Source organism: Haliotis asinina, chromosome 8, assembly GCF_037392515.1.
Source record: "Haliotis asinina isolate JCU_RB_2024 chromosome 8, JCU_Hal_asi_v2, whole genome shotgun sequence".
Classification (NCBI taxonomy): Eukaryota; Metazoa; Mollusca; class Gastropoda; order Lepetellida; family Haliotidae; genus Haliotis; species Haliotis asinina.
The window spans coordinates 1938640-1955914 of record NC_090287.1 but is presented as its reverse complement, the minus strand read 5'-3'; the positions used below and the strand labels follow the sequence as shown (position 1 = coordinate 1955914).

Here is a 17275-nt window from a genome sequence, read left to right as displayed (position 1 = left end):
CTAGGAACGAATCAGCCGACATGTAAACTGATCTCACAACCACAACACCTTAGAGCAACAGCTGTTCACAATGCTGCAAATAGTCAATTGTTAACAGTCATTTACATAGATATATTTAAGAGATATGTGTCACTATTTCTGAACAGTTGTAAGGTAGCACGTGTGTGCATTGATTTCAGGGGGCACGGTGTATGTGGGCGTGAAACCAATTATGATTTGAGTTAAAATACACATGAGAGTGAAACCACATGTAGAAGTGAAATCACGCTCTCGAGGACATTCCACGTATGTGACAAATTGAATCGTGCAAACATATCTCTTACGACTTGAAATAAATGTCAGTGTAAACTTGACTAATGTTGTTTCCAGATATTTGGACATCATGATTACTAAACTATAGTAATATGTCGGATATCAAGATCTGCACTGCCAAGTCGTGTATTGTCACTAGGGCTTCTTATGTTAAGCGACTTTGTTATGGAACGATATCAACAGGTTGAGCTGTCACAATGCTCGTAACCATAACAGATATTCTCTGTGTCGATATCGATACTCTGTGGGTAATTGTGACTATTTCGCTTACGTACGTAGCACGGTACGTGTATTGATCTACGGCCATTCAAGATCGCCATTCACACGGAACTGCTGTACAGGCAAACAGGTAGATTACAGGTGAGACTTACTCCGCGGTGTACTGAACATACAAGTGTATATGCACGTCTAATCTATGTGGCTGTGTCTTGTTATGTTGGTATGAATAATTTAAATATATCTATTTCACACGCGGTCGTGTGGCAGATGAACAAGTATACATTGGAGGTTCAAGAGGAGTGCAACACGTCAGGAAGTCCCTTCAGAGTACACGGCCACACACGAAGTATGTTTTCAGTCATGTTTGTCATTTATTACAACTTGAAATAGACGTTAGAAGCCTTTCTTTGTCGCCATATTGTAATCAGAAGTAATGTCAATATGCATCGCGCAATCCGTTTCCATGTAGAGAAAAAATATGGCATAGTATATGGCATGTCGAAACAGCGAAACAGCTTGAAGTACCTGCCTAACTTTCAAAAGGTATCGTTGCAGTTATTGACATGATATTTATATCTGACAGAATGACGTGTCTCCTCGGAAATGAACAGCCTCGATCGTAAACGATTATATACATGTCGTGTGTGTGTGTGTGTGTGTGTGTGTGTGTGTGGTGTGTGTGTGTGTGTCTGGTGTGTGGTGTGTGTGTGTGTGGTGTGTGTGTGGTGTGTGTGTGGTGTGTGTGTGTGTGGTGTGTGTGGTGTGTGTGTGTGGTGGGTGTGTGTGTGTGGTGTGTGTGTGTGTGTGGTGTGTGTGGTGTGTGTGGTGTGTGTGTGTGTGTGTGGTGTGTGTGTGTGTGGTGTGTGTGTGTGTGGTGTGTGTGTGTGTGTGTGTGTGTGCAAACTATGTTTAATGTGGCTATAGAATTCAATAAGTGTATCATCGTTATATATACTAGATATAGTTAGCACCAGGGATCACCTTGAAACTGTTCCTCGGTCTCCAGGTTCCTGCGTTATATATCTACTAAAATATAAATGAATATTCCAAACTTCTTCCTCGATATGTTATTTGGTAGATTCCGTCCGCGTAAATGGCATTCTCCTAACGTCTGTCGCTACTAGTTTACACTCAGGTGTAGTAATGACTAGGCATAACATCACTGTCACCGGTAATTTGCATATCACGTGACCGGTCTTTTCTCTTGTTTGTACACAAACGCACATATTAGTAAATCACAAGAGACCGCATTAATGTAAACTTTTAGGTGCGCTCTTCATATCGTTTACATAGATAGGCGTTGGAACCATGGCAGGCCTCTAATCCAATATTTTCGTATCCGCAGCTAGTTGCCGTTGTCACCCTAATCTGTGGAGGATCCATGGCTAGTTGCCGTACCTACTCTAACCTGAGGCGGGTCCATGACTTGTTGTCGTACCTGCCCTAATCTGAGGCGGGTCCATGGGTAGTTGGCGTTCCTACCCTAACCTGAGGCGGGTCCATGACTGGTTGCCTTAGTTACCCTAATCTGTGGAGGGTCCATGGCTAGTTGGCGTTCCTACCCAGATCTGTGGCGGGTCCATGACTGGTTGCCCTAGTTACCCAAATCTGTGGAGGGTCCATGGCTAGTTGTCGTACTTGCCCTAATATGCGGAGGGTCCATGGCTAGTTGGCGTTCCTACCCAAATCTGTGGCGGATATCCTGCTCATCATAATTAGAACACTTCAGCTCGGTAGACTAGGGGTTATTGGATTTTCATCTTTGTGTTTCTAACTGACTGATATCTCTGGGCTTAGATTTTTTTTCGAAGCTCAGTTAGAGCTAAGATTATCTTCCCATATTGCTAATGTTTACGACTACCACACAACTAAAGCAGACTTCACATGGCAAACTTAAAGTTGACAACATGTGTTGCTGAAATTTTAAAACTTGTCCAACTCGACGTTTCACACGGCAAACAACTGTTGTCAAACTTTCGAGTCATTTGAGCGCTTCATCTCTATCGGTGTGGTAACTTGACAATTTCGTTGACTGCGATTGGCAGTTTGGCACTTCACACGTAAAACTCGAGTTTGACCACACCGAGTGTTTGATGGAAAAGTTGGTGAGAATAGAGTCCGATCCTGTTTGTCGACAACAGTTTGACAACTCTGACACTGGTAATGATCGCGAGTTGTTGGAATGTTCACACTCTCAAACTCGAAAACTTTGACTTTGACAACATTTAGTTTGTGGTGTGAAGGCACGTAAGTGTCCTAAAATTTGGCCATACTTATTATCGAATGCGTTTGCTCTCCTTTTACTGATCAAAAACACATGAAGAAAGAAAAAAGAAAGAGAAAAAAAAGTGACTAAAGTGTAAAAACATGGATTTATTATACATTGAGAATCTCACCCAAGTGTCCTCTGATATCGGATGTATTTGATGTCAGGAGACACGAAGGTGAGATTCTATTTAACATCCAAAATCACTCTTCATTACTTTCCAGTGAAAAATGTACATCACTGAACTCAGTACTGCGAGTAGACTTACAGTGCAACGATGTCATATCATTGTGACATGATCAAGTTCATGACGTTAGGGCATTGTCTGGACATTGTGCAAAATCTACTGTCAAGCAATATGATCTGTCGAACACAGTTTTGGATGATAAATCTAAATCTGTCCATCACAGATTTGATGTCTGTTCAACTGGAACCTATTGGGAGGTTTGAATGTCCGTCACCTCGTGCTCTCGGCCACAGTTAGAATTCTTAGATGCGGTGACAGTTCTCTGTCTCCAGGAGTAATTGTAGGTGATTACGGTTAGGGTTAGGGTTGACGTCCTCACGAGAAGTTATAAAGGTGCTCCGCCCGTGTTCACTGCGGGGTTTGGTTTGAAAAAGACCACCAGTCTCTCCCGCGGGTAGAACTCATCTTCGAGCTTGTCTGCAGACTGCTCCAGCGGGAAGTCTCGGGGTGTAGCACGCTGTCGCCGGCTGTGGTGCAGGAAGATTCGAACTGGGAAGATTAAAACAAAGGATCTGTTAACTTCAGTGTCAACTCTTTATACCTGAGCATTTCTCCTAATCGTCGTTTGTAATTGAGCAAACATTTCTATCATCAAAGGTCGCCAACAATTTTGAATTAATATTTTGCTGTTAATCGTTAATACCTACACATTAGCAGTGAGCTCACCAACCTCGTCCTTGTTGAAACTTCTGTTGTAGAGAACCTTGTAGTAGTCTCGATGTTTTGGCCCCCGCATTCAGTGAAGGTTCCCATCGACGAGACTGTCATCTGTAAAAGATAAAACGATTACTGATGTCAGTGGGTTAATGAGATATGGAAACTTCTATTTTACGTTTAGAAAGAATCAGTGTAGCCGAACCAAGGTTTGTGATTAAGATGGTAGTCGAAAGAAAATAGTCGACATAATTCATAAGACTAAAGTGGATACATGTAGATCTAGTGCACATATTTCACACACAGCTAAAATGATAGACTAATGATTATTCGGGCATTGCAACATTATCTAGAATTTGGTAATGGTAAGACTAGTGGTGTTTCAGATATGTTTCCCGGCACTTTCAGTGGTTTCCACTTTCTTAGCTTTGAAGATTTTCCTTAGATTGCTATCGCCATAAACAGTTAGCGTCGTATGACGTAGGGAACCGTTAACGATTGTGACGCCATCGCGTAATGACGTCATTACGCTGTGGCGTCATGTAACAATAGAAAAATCAAACCTTCCACGGATTACGAAAGCCGCCATAGATTAGAGACGGGTCTGAGTATTACAAATATTCTACTACAACTGCGAAAGTGAGGTTTGTAACAATACATATTTATATATCACAGTGACTTTACCTCCTTAGGGCGCCGACCACAGCCAGAACCGCACAACCTATGTAAACGGGATTTTCTCAGTGAAAATGATATGGAAACTCCTTTTGTTCCTACAAAATAGATACATTGCAGCATGTATTTAGGTAATGTGATCTTATATAAAGGACAAAACTGGAAGGTTGGCGGGTAACAGAAAAAGCTAAACTAGAAATTCATTTTAATAAGAAAGGATGATCATTGGTTTTCCACAGAGAAACCATGACCCACTATACATGATCATCTTGACTGACACTTACGGAGTTTACGTGTAGACTTGGTGCCTCGTGCTTTCAATCTTCTGACGGTTGCCGAATGGTCCCGATGTCATTTGGCACGATCGCCCTATTCCATAATCTACAAGATACCATGCTGTGTTGAATGAGCCGATCTGGTTCGAACTGAAAACAGTTGTTGACGTCAGGCGTCAGACTTTGATTTCACGGTGCATGCATGAATGGCGTGCTTGTATAAAAATCATTGTGTGCTTTCGTGACAGAAAAGTGTTGTAGGGAACACAGTAAGGATAACGTGGATCGCGCTAAGGAATGTGTGAGACATGGGCATGTTTGGTGACGACACGAGGGTGAGTTAGACTTCGAATCATTCTTGAAAATATGTAGATCTAGAGGTGAAAGTTGCTGGAGGCCGATTTCCTTCAGCCCAAAATTTCGACATTAAACCATTTCATCGTTTATTTAACTCACTCGTTTTTCTTTGCGAACAAAGTATTAAAAATGGAACAGGAAAACAATTGGTACTCATACATGTACCTACTACATTGGATTAGGTCCCTTACCCTAACCCTAAACCCTAACCCTAACCCTAACCCTTGGAATAATTCTAATAAACAGAATACGCTCACCGAACCGGCAAGAAAATGGCTGACGTATCCAGTGTAATGAATTCTTACCGCTTCGAGAAATAAACATTTCTTTGTAACGGTGTAAATTACTGCATGACAAAGATATATGTGTACATTAGTTTACAGTTATAATTCATTTGATCCAAATAGTTACGTTTGAAACCGAAATATAGAATATATTTAGATTATTTTAATTGACCAAAACTACGAATAATAAAACATGGCGCAATGTGACCAATGTAAGTCATTTTTACTAAATCTAACAATAGAAAATATATAAATACACAAAATATAATACCTCAGCACCTCTTAATACCAAGAAATATGAGCATATTTGTCAAAAAAGAAAAAAAAATATTTAAAACTGGTGGTTGCGAAAGATGTTTAATCAGATATGTAGACTCTACTAAAATATACGACTTAAGAAACATGTACAGTATTTCAACGGACTAAATCGTCTCATCTCTCTGGCCTATGGCAGACACCTTCTTATCCACAGTTCCGATTGAATGTGGTGTGGGTATAGGTACTATGCTAACCGCATAGAACTCTGGGTAGACAAATGGCATTTCCGGAAGTAGACTTGACGTTACCTATACAAGATAGACTGTTAGTTGCATATGTCTGAGAGATATAGTTTTTGGAAATTGTATAATTCCTCAGACGTTTATTACAGTTTCCTAATAATTATATAATAATTACCATTCGGTATTATTGGATCTGTTTTAGTTCGTGTTCGTTTTAGCCCCTGTCGTTCCGCTTCAACCCTCAAGCTGATGTCCAATGCAACTTAAAATATAATACACACACAAACACACTTCACAGTTTCGACTTCTGCGGGAATTTTCTAAAGGAAACATATTGAAACTGACCATGAAAAATGGGGTACACCGAAAATTTTTGACACACATTTGGTGCATGTTTGGAAAATAGAATAATTACACGGATGTTTGATTTTGTAAAGTAGAATATCAGTGATCACTGATCAATATCTGTTTCTCATTAAATCATCAGTGGTTCTAAAACGTCGCCGATAAACCTAGAATCGTGTGTAATGTTTTGGAAACTACACGAACACGAACACTCAATGAGCTTTTCGCCATATTGGATAGTGTTTACAAAATCACGCTTGGCTAAGTCCGACCACGAAACGCCTATTTCATTTTGTATTTGATTCAGCTGCGACAAATACATCATTGGATTTAAGGTAGGTTTTAGAATGAGTGAGTGAGTTTCGTTTTACGCCGCACTCAGCAATATTCCAGCTATATGGCGGTGGTCTGTAAATAATCGAGTCTGGACCAGACAATCCAGTGACCAAAAAGATGAGCATCGATCTGCGCAATTGGGAACCGATGACATGTGTCAACCAAGTCAGCGAGCCTGACCACCCGATCCCGTTAGTCGCCTCTTACGACAAGCATAGTCGCTTTTTATGGCAAGCATGGGTTGCTGAAGGCCTATTCTACCCCGGGACCTTCACGGGTCGGTTTTAGAATGAGATAACAAAAAAACAAACTAAGTTCTCTGTCATCTATGTTAAGAGTTCAAACGAAATACATCATAATATAAATAGACACATTCCCGCTGGTTACAGTTTCGGTTTTGCATAGGCGGATCCGAAAGGGGTGGGGGTGGGTTGCAGGAGTACGCACCCCACCTTTTGTCCGTAAACGTTTGTTGAAGTGTGCCCTAACTTCATTTGTATAAGAATGGTTAAAACTGATATAGACAAAGCCATGGTTTGCTTCAAATGTTGACTGACAAACCTGGAGTTTTACTCTTTGGGGGTAATTAGGTGAGATATAATACGACATTGTCAAAAACATAAAGGAAACCATCAAGTCACTTAAAGTGTCGTCATATTTCACTAATTTCAATTCATATGACGATAGGGTTGGTACTGACTCAGTAATGGTACAACATTAGTGAACACACATCAACGAATGTAGGAGAATATAGGGTGGAGAATATATCGGTCTAGATACAACATGTATCGATGTTAAATAAGCGTGAGTTTAAGTGCAGCTGCACTTTAATACTGCTGTTATACAAGCAGTGGCTGTATGTATTCTCTTCACCGTAGATTTGTGGACACCATTGCTCATAAGCATCCAAGCTGCAGCTGAGGAAAGGAGTAGAACTGTGGGCACCTTTCCTCATGTACATCCATGGATGAATAATAAATCTGTCACGTAACAAGGTATTATTTGACAAAACGGGACATGTTACAAGGATCTATACGTCAACTTCGTTGAAAAGTTAATTTCACAACGGCACTGATCACATTCACCACAGAAAAACAATCATGTGTTTAGATAAAAAGGGTAATGATGTTTTTGGTAATATAGCAGATACTGTTTGTTTGTTTGTTTGCAGGTATTCATGGCCAAATAATTCAAGCCTAGCTGCACGTGATGGGTTGTACTGAAAGTAAGATTGCCACTACTGTCGGCACAGCAAACACCAACACTGACGCTGGTTACCGTCAGTATTCCCAGGCAAACAAGCTTCCACAAACTGTACCATCACATACCCAAACCTACAGTGTGGTATATCCAAATGTGGCGCATAGTGGTCAGTGCTATGGTGCGCACCAGGTCCATCCCCAGGGGCACTGGGCCCCAATCGAGCAGATGACAGCAGAGGGCGACAAAGAGAAGGAACAAGAAAGGTTCCTGAAGCTTCCACCATATTCACACAGGCAGATAAGTCATCACAACAGTGAACAGGGATGGGTAGAGTGGGGTGTGTTCGGTAAAAGAATCTACGATTGCAGCAAGATCAGGGGCAATGCGAGCTTCCTGAATATGATTCTTCAAAGGAAGATGGAACATTATCCTTCTTTTCATCTTGACTTTGGAGACGAGGACACATGGAAGAAAAATGTCCCCCTGCTGATGGGCTTTATTGGATTCAGCACGGCTGAAATACACGCGGCACTGTCGCCGTGTGTGATAGGGAGGGTGGTGGAGGTACGACTGTCGGAGTTCTGGAGGGATGTCAGGGAAGATGTAGCAGGACTCGAGCAGGAGTTGAGGCGAGCTGAGGACATATCTCCTTATCAACAAGAGCTGTTGGTACAGCTGCAGAGATGGCTAGCGACGTACCGACATATCGACCCTGAGGACAGATACCACCGACAAGGTGACCCTAATGGACTACCGTTTCCCTTGCCGAAAGATATTGGCCAGAAACCCGAGGTTTTAAGGATGTGGATTATAGATTGGGAGCAGTTTGATACAGCAGACGCAGAGCTTCCCCTAGCGGAACTTACGGAATTGTCAGATAAAACAGATGACACAGAGACTCATGGTTTTTTTTCTCAAACACTACGACCGTATGACGTCATGGAAGATTTGAAGTTTGATGATCCGGAATGGGAGATGTTGCCCATTGACGTCATTGCTAATGACGTCACAAGTCCTGGTCAGGATGAAATAAATAAACAAAGAGATAAAAGGATGGACTTATATGACACTGCGCGAATGAGCAGAAGAAGAGGAAAGTTGGCCCAGTATTTCATAGAAAAATATGAGTGGCAGGCGGAAAAACTCTCGCCATATCTTCAGTGGGTAGATGTAATGAAAGAAGGTGAACTGAGGTTTGCCGCACTGTGTGAACAGTCGTGATAACCCATCTGTTACAGTAATATCCCCCAAGCCCCTTATCTGAAGAAAAGACGTTGACATAAAAATGCGACTATCCCAATGGCACCAGACAAACAATCTTCTGCAGGCTGTACAATCAAACCCACTGTCGTGGCTTAAGGTGCTCAGTGTTAAATGATACATTCAGATTGTAGATAACAAGACATGTATATTATCTCGGACTGGATATTGTAGGAGCGTCACAGGCAGTTAAAGAATCTACATATCTGTTAATCTTGTGGTCGTAGGTAGATTACGTGCCGCGCAAACGTAATTCTCGTTCAGCGTTCATGTATCAGTTTTAAGGAAACTTAGACATCATGGGGTTTGAATGATATTCGCTCAAGGGGAAATGCTTGTACCTAGCTTATTACCGTGTGTTGATACGTGAGATAGGATGAGGTTAATGTACAGATATAGCAACTTGTCCCCGTCTGTGATATCCGACATTAACACACACTGAACCAGCTGCTACTGTGCAGCACGCAAAGCCACGAGCAGTTGTAGAATGTACAACATTCTCTGTTGGATTGCGCTGGCACATTCGGCCAGACTGAAATCACAAGAGACAATACGTTGATGTTGTGAGTGAGGTTGTGGTATTCAAGTCAAGGCACTGAGGGATGTTTGAATATATGTTTTTTGGTTAAAAAGGATGCATATACAGTTCAGTGTTTACTTAATACTGATAGATTTGAATTACATGTAGATATTTGTTAAGTTAGATTTGAGCCCTAAAACACAAGGGTAGTTGTGATTTCAGTTTTCTTTCCGTATTCATGGTTAACGTTTTCAACATACGCAGGATGGGCGCATCAGAATGAAATCGGGACCACCAACTTATCACAACGTAGTCCCCCTTTAATTATACTTCCCAGTTCATTATTAACAGTTGTCAGTAGCTCCTGAAACAGAAACATGGCAAGGCATGACTTCTACACTTTCACGACAGTGATTGGGCTGTGTGGTAACCTTGTGGTTAAAGCGTTCGCTCGTCACGCCGAAATCACGGGTTCGATGTCCCATATGGTTACGACGTGTAAAGTTCATGCGCCGTGGTGCTGCCGCCGAAAATCAAATGAGATAAAACTTGTCTAACATTGACAATTTGGAATATTACTAAAAGCAGGATAATATTATACTCACTCCTTCACTCTTGCGATAAACATGGGCTGCTGAAGACATTTCTAACCTCAGTCTTTGACCCCTGAAGATTCTGGGGTAGAATAGGTCCTCAGTAGCCCATACTTGTCATAAAAAGCGACTATGGTTGTCGTAAGATGCTACTAATCGGGCGCTCAGGCTTGCTGACTTGGTTGACGCGTCATCGGTTCCCAGTTGTGCAGATCGATGCTTATGTTGTTGATCACGGGGTTGGCTGGTCCAGACGTAATTGTATACGGACCGCCGCCATGAAGGTGGAATATTGCTGGGTGCGGCGTAAACGTCAACTCACTGACTCCCAATCTTCACGCTTGTGGCGAGCAACCACATTAAGTGTGGAACAGGCAATGTTAGAAGCGTCAGTAAAATAATTCCGATTCCACATTTCCTACTTTGCTGTTGTGGTATTTGAGTGTAAACACAGTATATTATGCAAACAAATAACCGTGTATTTGCTGTACTGCTGTTTCCTGTTTTCATGCAAAGCGACATGTGTAAGTTACAGAAACACAGAGGAAACACAGACTGAGGAAACACCAGGTTGACGATTGCCGAAATGAGTAGTCGGCATTTTGGTCCTGAGTTCGAGTACAGGGAACTTACAACCACATTCCTTTGCTTTTCAGTTGCGAGGCGGCGGCCAAATTACAGTCGGTCGGACAATAGGACAAAACATTGGCCCCATGGGTGTGCATATTCGTCACGGATATTTATCTCTCACCCATTGGCGGAACCACAAAGCAGGGTGGGTAGGGGTGCAGGGGTGCTCGCCCCACCCTTCCGTCCTGAAATTTGTTAAATGACTTTTGAAACTCAGTGAGTTGATGAAGGGTGCACCCTCAGTGGGTTTTCAATAGGTTTCCTCAAAAAGCTTTATCCGCCCCTGCTTTGACCAAAACAGAAATACACTAAATAAATAAAGACAAAACGTATCACTGTTACCATCAGGTCTGTGTATTCACATTTCTCTAGTCAGTTTCTTTCTTAATGTCAGTGACAGCATTATTATATGGTATTGGGCAACTTGAACAATTTGATAATGTACGTATGCATTCTCACTGGTGTTCTATACCTTCCCCGGCCTTTGTCCAGTGTCTTGGTATATTAGTTGTATTTAGTTCCAGTCAACACTGATACCTAAACAACAGTTTCATCCAATTTCCAATTACTCTTTCAATTTACACAGTTATTTTGATTTGAGAAAGTGCTACATTTACTACTTGCTGTATTTACTGACCTATTTTTCAATCACTGCGTTCAATGTGACGTCTAGCAGATTTCAAAAGGAATTTTTCGTAATACATTTCCAGTATCAAAAGCCTGAATTGCATCATTGTCTACAGTGTGGAAAGTTTCAGGCATGCAAATATTGACTCAGCTAGTGAAGTAAACCTTCAGGGAATGTGGTTAGTACGTGGTTGACTTTGCTCTGTGAGTGCCTCAATGTACCAATTACACTACTCTGTGACCTTTTATACTCCAGTCAATATTCCCGTGCCTCTTTTATATCTTTCCGCCCATCAACCAATCGGAATAAGACGAAGGTTTATTGCCATCGATTTCCGGTTGATTGTAAGACGAGAACCGGAAACCACGGACGAATCTGGAATGACGGCCCTTTAAATACAGGCCGTTGGTAATGTCTGGTGATGTCGGATCACTGAAGTGATTGAGTTGATATTGATGATTTTTTCGGTGATAAGGCCTGTGGCTGGGGTAAAGGCAAACGACGCCGGGGCAGCACAGCAAGATACACTTTAACACCAAGCGGACATACATGTCATTGATTGTTTTTTTTTAGTGAAGCCAGTTCTTACTTGTGGTCATGGTTCCGGTAACCTTTAACAGACGTTCTCATAGAAATGTAAAGGTAAAACCTTCTGCATCTAATTACAACCTACATAGCCCATAACCACACAACCTGCACGGTCTATAACCACACAACCTGCACGGTCTATAACCACACAACCTGCACGATCTATAACCACACAACCTACATAGCCCATAACCACACAACCTGCACGGTCTATAACCACACAACCTGCACGGTCTATAACCACACAACCTGCACGGTCTATAACCACACAACCTACATAGCCCATAACCACACAACCTGCACGGTCTATAACCACACAACCTGCACGGTCTATAACCACACAACCTGCACGGTCTATAACCACACAACCTACATAGCCCATAACCACACAACCTGCACGGTCTATAACCACACAACCTGCACGGTCTATAACCACACAACCTGCACGATCTATAACCACACAACCTACATAGCCCATAACCACACAACCTGCACGGTCTATAATCACACAACCTGCACGGTCTATAACCACACAACCTGCACGATCTATAACCACACAACCTGCACAGTCTATAATCACACAACCTACATAGCCCATAACCACACAACCTGCACGGTCTATAACCACACAACCTGCACGATCTATAACCACACAACACACAACCTGCACGGTCTATAACCACACAACCTGCACGTTCTATAACCACACAACCTGCACGATCTATAACCACACAACCTGCACGGTCTATAACCACACAACCTGCACGGTCTATAACCACACAACCTGCACGGTCTATAACCACACAACCTGCACGATCTATAACCACACAACCTACATAGCCAGTGTCCACAGAGTCTATACAGAGTATAGACTACATAACCTTTTATCTTACCTCACACATAAATGTCGTTTTCTGATTGGCTAAGAACTCTTCTGTTAACTTCAATGTACTCGAGTTACAAGCCATGTACATTTCAATGTACCCCGCCGCCGATGGCAACTCATTCGGTGCTTCGTGGTAATAACATTGAATCACGCATGATGCACGGAAATGCAAACCGATGTAAGGGAGATAACTCTAAATCTGTTTTCTTGTGTCGTCTGCAAACGCTAGCGATAGTTAGGAAAAGATTTGCCTCGCATTTCAACGCCAGTATCTCCTTGTAATACCAGTGGTCATTGTAATACGAGAAGAACAGTTTGGTCCGGCCGGACGTCAGGCTTTGTCTATTGATGTGTATGGAGCCATGCATATGGTATTGATCCAGTGGATGTAACCATATAAACTGACCGCTCCTGGTCCGTATAACTATGACAGAGACGTGTGTCGGGTGCCGCCGACAGAATGGTGCCGCCGACAGAATGTTTCTACTCCGTCCACCCGGGCAGATTGACGGAAACATTGGAAACGTTTCAGTCAAAAAATATACTGGACACTGTAACCCACTCACTATTTTTTATGACAGCTAAAATGAAACATACATTAAATTACTATTTGAAGGTGATGTATTACATACTGATTGTGTTTTGGAGCTTAGATTTGCAGTGTTCCGTCGTATATTTCAGGTGTATGCTTTCTTAGTTGTGCAGTCTGAAACTTCATAGAGAATTTCAAAGGAAACAACATGATGCTGTGTCCGTGTTCTGCACTAATCACTGCAAACTCCACCAAAAACTGGACGAGGACTTGCCGTGCATGTGGTAAGAAGTCATGTCACATTCAATAAATCAAGATGGCCAAAACACGTACCGCCAGATTACAAAGACTGCCGAATGTAATTATCAACCGATCTACAATTACAAGACTTAAGATAGAGTAACGGTGATCCTGGAGGAAACAAAGTGATCAATACATTACGTCTAGGGAGCTTCCTTGGCTCTCCGCACACTTCCATGTTGTCATTACAGTCTTGCGTCGTTTCCAGAAAGGAAATTCTGTAATTGATTAGATGTAAGAAGGAGAGACTTGTCCGATGTAGACTGGTGAGGTGTTGTCTTGCCCCAGATTGCTGTCTTTCCAGAAGAGTTAGTTCCCAGTCAGGAACTGACGATGTTGGAGGCTACTCACATTGCCATTGGTCGGTGATAGCTACAACATGTATTCAGCTGTAAATATGAAAAAAGAGATACACTTTGTGACACCTTTGAAAATGTTTCGTTGAGAACGTTCTCTTGATACCTTTCTTATTAGTGCCTCTTAGTGTTATTAAATAGACGTCATTCGTGTCGTGTCACGTTGTGAAAATACCAGAAACCTGTGTTCGGGCGCTGAATCCGGTAGTTGAAGGAGTATTACACCGCCCTCACTCAGTTGGAATATACTGAAAGGTAAAAGTTACTTTGACACTGAACAAGAAACATTTGGTTCATTATTGCTCAATCTAATACCCTTCAGAGGACAATATGCAGATGATACTAAATTATTCCTTGATGGATGTGAAGAGAGCTGCAGCTGGGCAGCAGTTTCAACTCTCAATAATGTCTCTAAAATGTTTGGTTTAAGGATGAATATAGATACAACCAAAGCAGTTTGTATAGACGCAGTGGCATGTAGTGGCTTGATTAAACTTGATTGAACTAGACAAAATAGGCAGATGTTGTTAATGTCTCAACTGACTGAAGGTCAATAGCCGGTGCCATAACAGTCTATCTTGTCCCTTCAAGTGAAGTTTATCACGCAGTACATGCAGTATAAATTTGGAGTTCTCTATTTTGATAAAGGCTTGCAGAAAGGTTTCGTGAAATCCATTAGCCAGTATTTCAGATATTTCATAAAATCCCTTGAACGTTTAGGGAATACATAAAATTCCTGGAAGTCACATTGATTTCACGAAATGACTGATTCTTTGACGGATTATATGAAATCCCCGTTTTGACACATTCCCTGTAACATATATACTTATTATCACGGTTTCTTTATTTTTTGAAATAAATTATTTGCTCTAACCTTACCTATGAAACATGTCAATACTAGTTATAAAAAATTTTCCTCATTAGGGCAACCATTGCAGGATCATGCCAAAGGATCTATCGATCCTATCACATGTTTGGTGTCAGTTTGAACAGGGACTTTAAATTTGAATGACTTCTGCTCGCCATTGACACTGTGTCCATTAGGTCATATCTGGATACATCGACTGAGTTAGGAACCCCTTTCTTTTTTAGCATTTAATTTCCGAAGACGTCAAATGTTGTTTCACTGCTTTGCACTAGTGTACTGTGACGCTTCCCCGGGATTAGCTGGGACATTGACTGACAAATTCCCAGTTCTTCCTCTGACTGGGCATAGCAAAGTTACTTGTTTCACACACTGAGATAGACTGTTCCCTGTCTATGTATGTGACGCTGATCTATGTGTGAGTTGATTCATGTAGTCATGGATGTCATGTTACAAAACAGTGCGTCACTATAAATATTCCATCAGTACATTCATCTTTTTCACAGTGCGCTTTTTAAATAAGTGACTGCCAATGTTTAAAACATGTTAAGTGATAGTGTCAGAGAAAAAGCTCACCTTCACTGAAATATGTCTCAAGGAATGTTGTACAAATGAACAGATTGTATTTTTGTGTTATGAATATATAACGTCTATTCTCACGCGAATAGGAATGAGGTGAAATTTCGGGTCGACTGTCTATTGCATAGAATGAATAGCTCTGCAGTGCTTAGATTTTCTCACCCGAACACACTAGGATGGAGACCTCACACATATATTGTCGTGCCCCAATGACATGGTGCCTTGTTCCAGAAATGTGGATCGTTGTGATTGAGTGTGTTTTTACATCGCTTTTAGTGACATTCCAGCAGGGTGCACCAGAAATGCGCTTCACGCGTTGTACCCATGTGAGTGAGGACTCCACCTAGGGGACCAGTTTGTGAAGGACATAGGACTGTTGAGTTATCTTGCACAGCAGTACATCATATTACGTCACATATGTTCTGTTGATATATTTTCATTAGATGACACTGAATGGACATGCGAAATGTGTGTTAAAACCATTAGGACGTGTATAGGCATAGATCTCGAAGAATAATGACACTGTGTTTGAAAAAGTGTCAGCATGTCCCATAGGTGGTTGTAATGATGAGGAAATCCTCAGTCAATAGTGTGATTTAGAACTGTTGTATTCAAACCTGTGTCTGCGTGACCATGAGAGAATTTGATTATAATTTATCTCTTCCCTCTGACCTTCCCTTTCCAAATGTTACTTTTGGTGTAGACAGTAATTGTATAAGATTATAGTTATGTATATTTCCACCCAAATAAGTGTAATGTGCCATCAATAATGTAGATATATGTCGTGACAGGAATCAATGTATTTCGCCTATTTCAATCAAGAAGCTTACTTTGCGTTTATAAACAGGAAAAACAAAGACCGAAGAACGTCATGGGAAAATATGAACAAGGAAATACATTACAATAATTTAAAGCATGTACGTGTTAACCTGCTATAGATGATTCAAATACATCATTATAGTTTTGAGACTCTGACAGATAACCATGTTTTCTTGATTTATGTCGTTTTCATTCACTTATATTATCTATATTCCAGTGAAGCAATTTTCCTGCCATCAGCAACCATAGTTGGGACTATTTTCTCTCCCTTTTGAAATCTGCCCTTCATGCCTATCAGCCCAAACACTATCGGAAGTAACCCAATGGTAAGGCTTTCGTTGTTATCGAACATGTATGTGCTAACAGAGTTTGATCCAAGCGAACCCTTTCAACGACAATATTCTTTATGCCTTAAGGGACAAGTGAGGTAACCTCTAAAACTTCAAAGCGTGTTTGTATTCTCAAAGCCATCTCATGAAACCGATACGACAGAATACAAATAACACTGACAGGCATTTTGTCCGAGTTTCCCTCTCCTTGAGATACCAACAGCCAGGATGATCCTGGAGTGTGTTCTGGACGCAATGAATGATGGCAGTGCTTGGTAGACATCTTCATCACGGGAGCGTCCGTCCTGCAGGCGATGTTAACAACGTAACTGGAGTCCCCTGACTTCATGTGGTTTCCCCATTCATCACAAGGAAGGAGTCTTCAATGGTTCTTTGATGGTGTAAGAGAATGAGAATCTATTTGGGCCGGCGTGCAGTCTGAAATCTAGACAAACATCGAGGCGGGCCCACTTGTCCTCGGGGACAGTCTCAGAACTTGACATAGTTTACACTTGGCTGTCTTCTGACGTGTTGATTATGGTGAGAGCTTGGCTGAGCCTTCATATGGCTTAGGCTGCACCTGTGACTACTTGTATTCATTTTCCTACTTTATGTATCAATCGCAGACAAACACATGTGCACTGGCAAGTCATTAAGACATGGTATTGCACTTAACGTCTCTTCTTGTAACTTTGCTTTGATCAAGATGACAGGTTA

At 41.6% G+C, this 17275-nt stretch overlaps 1 protein-coding gene across 1 annotated transcript; it reads left to right on the top strand.

Annotated features, from left to right (window-relative positions):
• Positions 1–630: 630 nt before the first annotated feature.
• LOC137295091 (uncharacterized) lies at positions 631–9578 on the top strand. The gene is made up of 2 exons (XM_067826378.1): positions 631–661; positions 7642–9578. The coding sequence occupies exon 2, from the start codon at positions 7680–7682 to the stop codon at positions 8892–8894; it is 1215 nt and encodes a 404-aa protein (XP_067682479.1). The 5' UTR covers positions 631–661; positions 7642–7679; the 3' UTR covers positions 8895–9578.
• The last annotated feature ends 7697 nt before the right edge of the window (positions 9579–17275 follow it).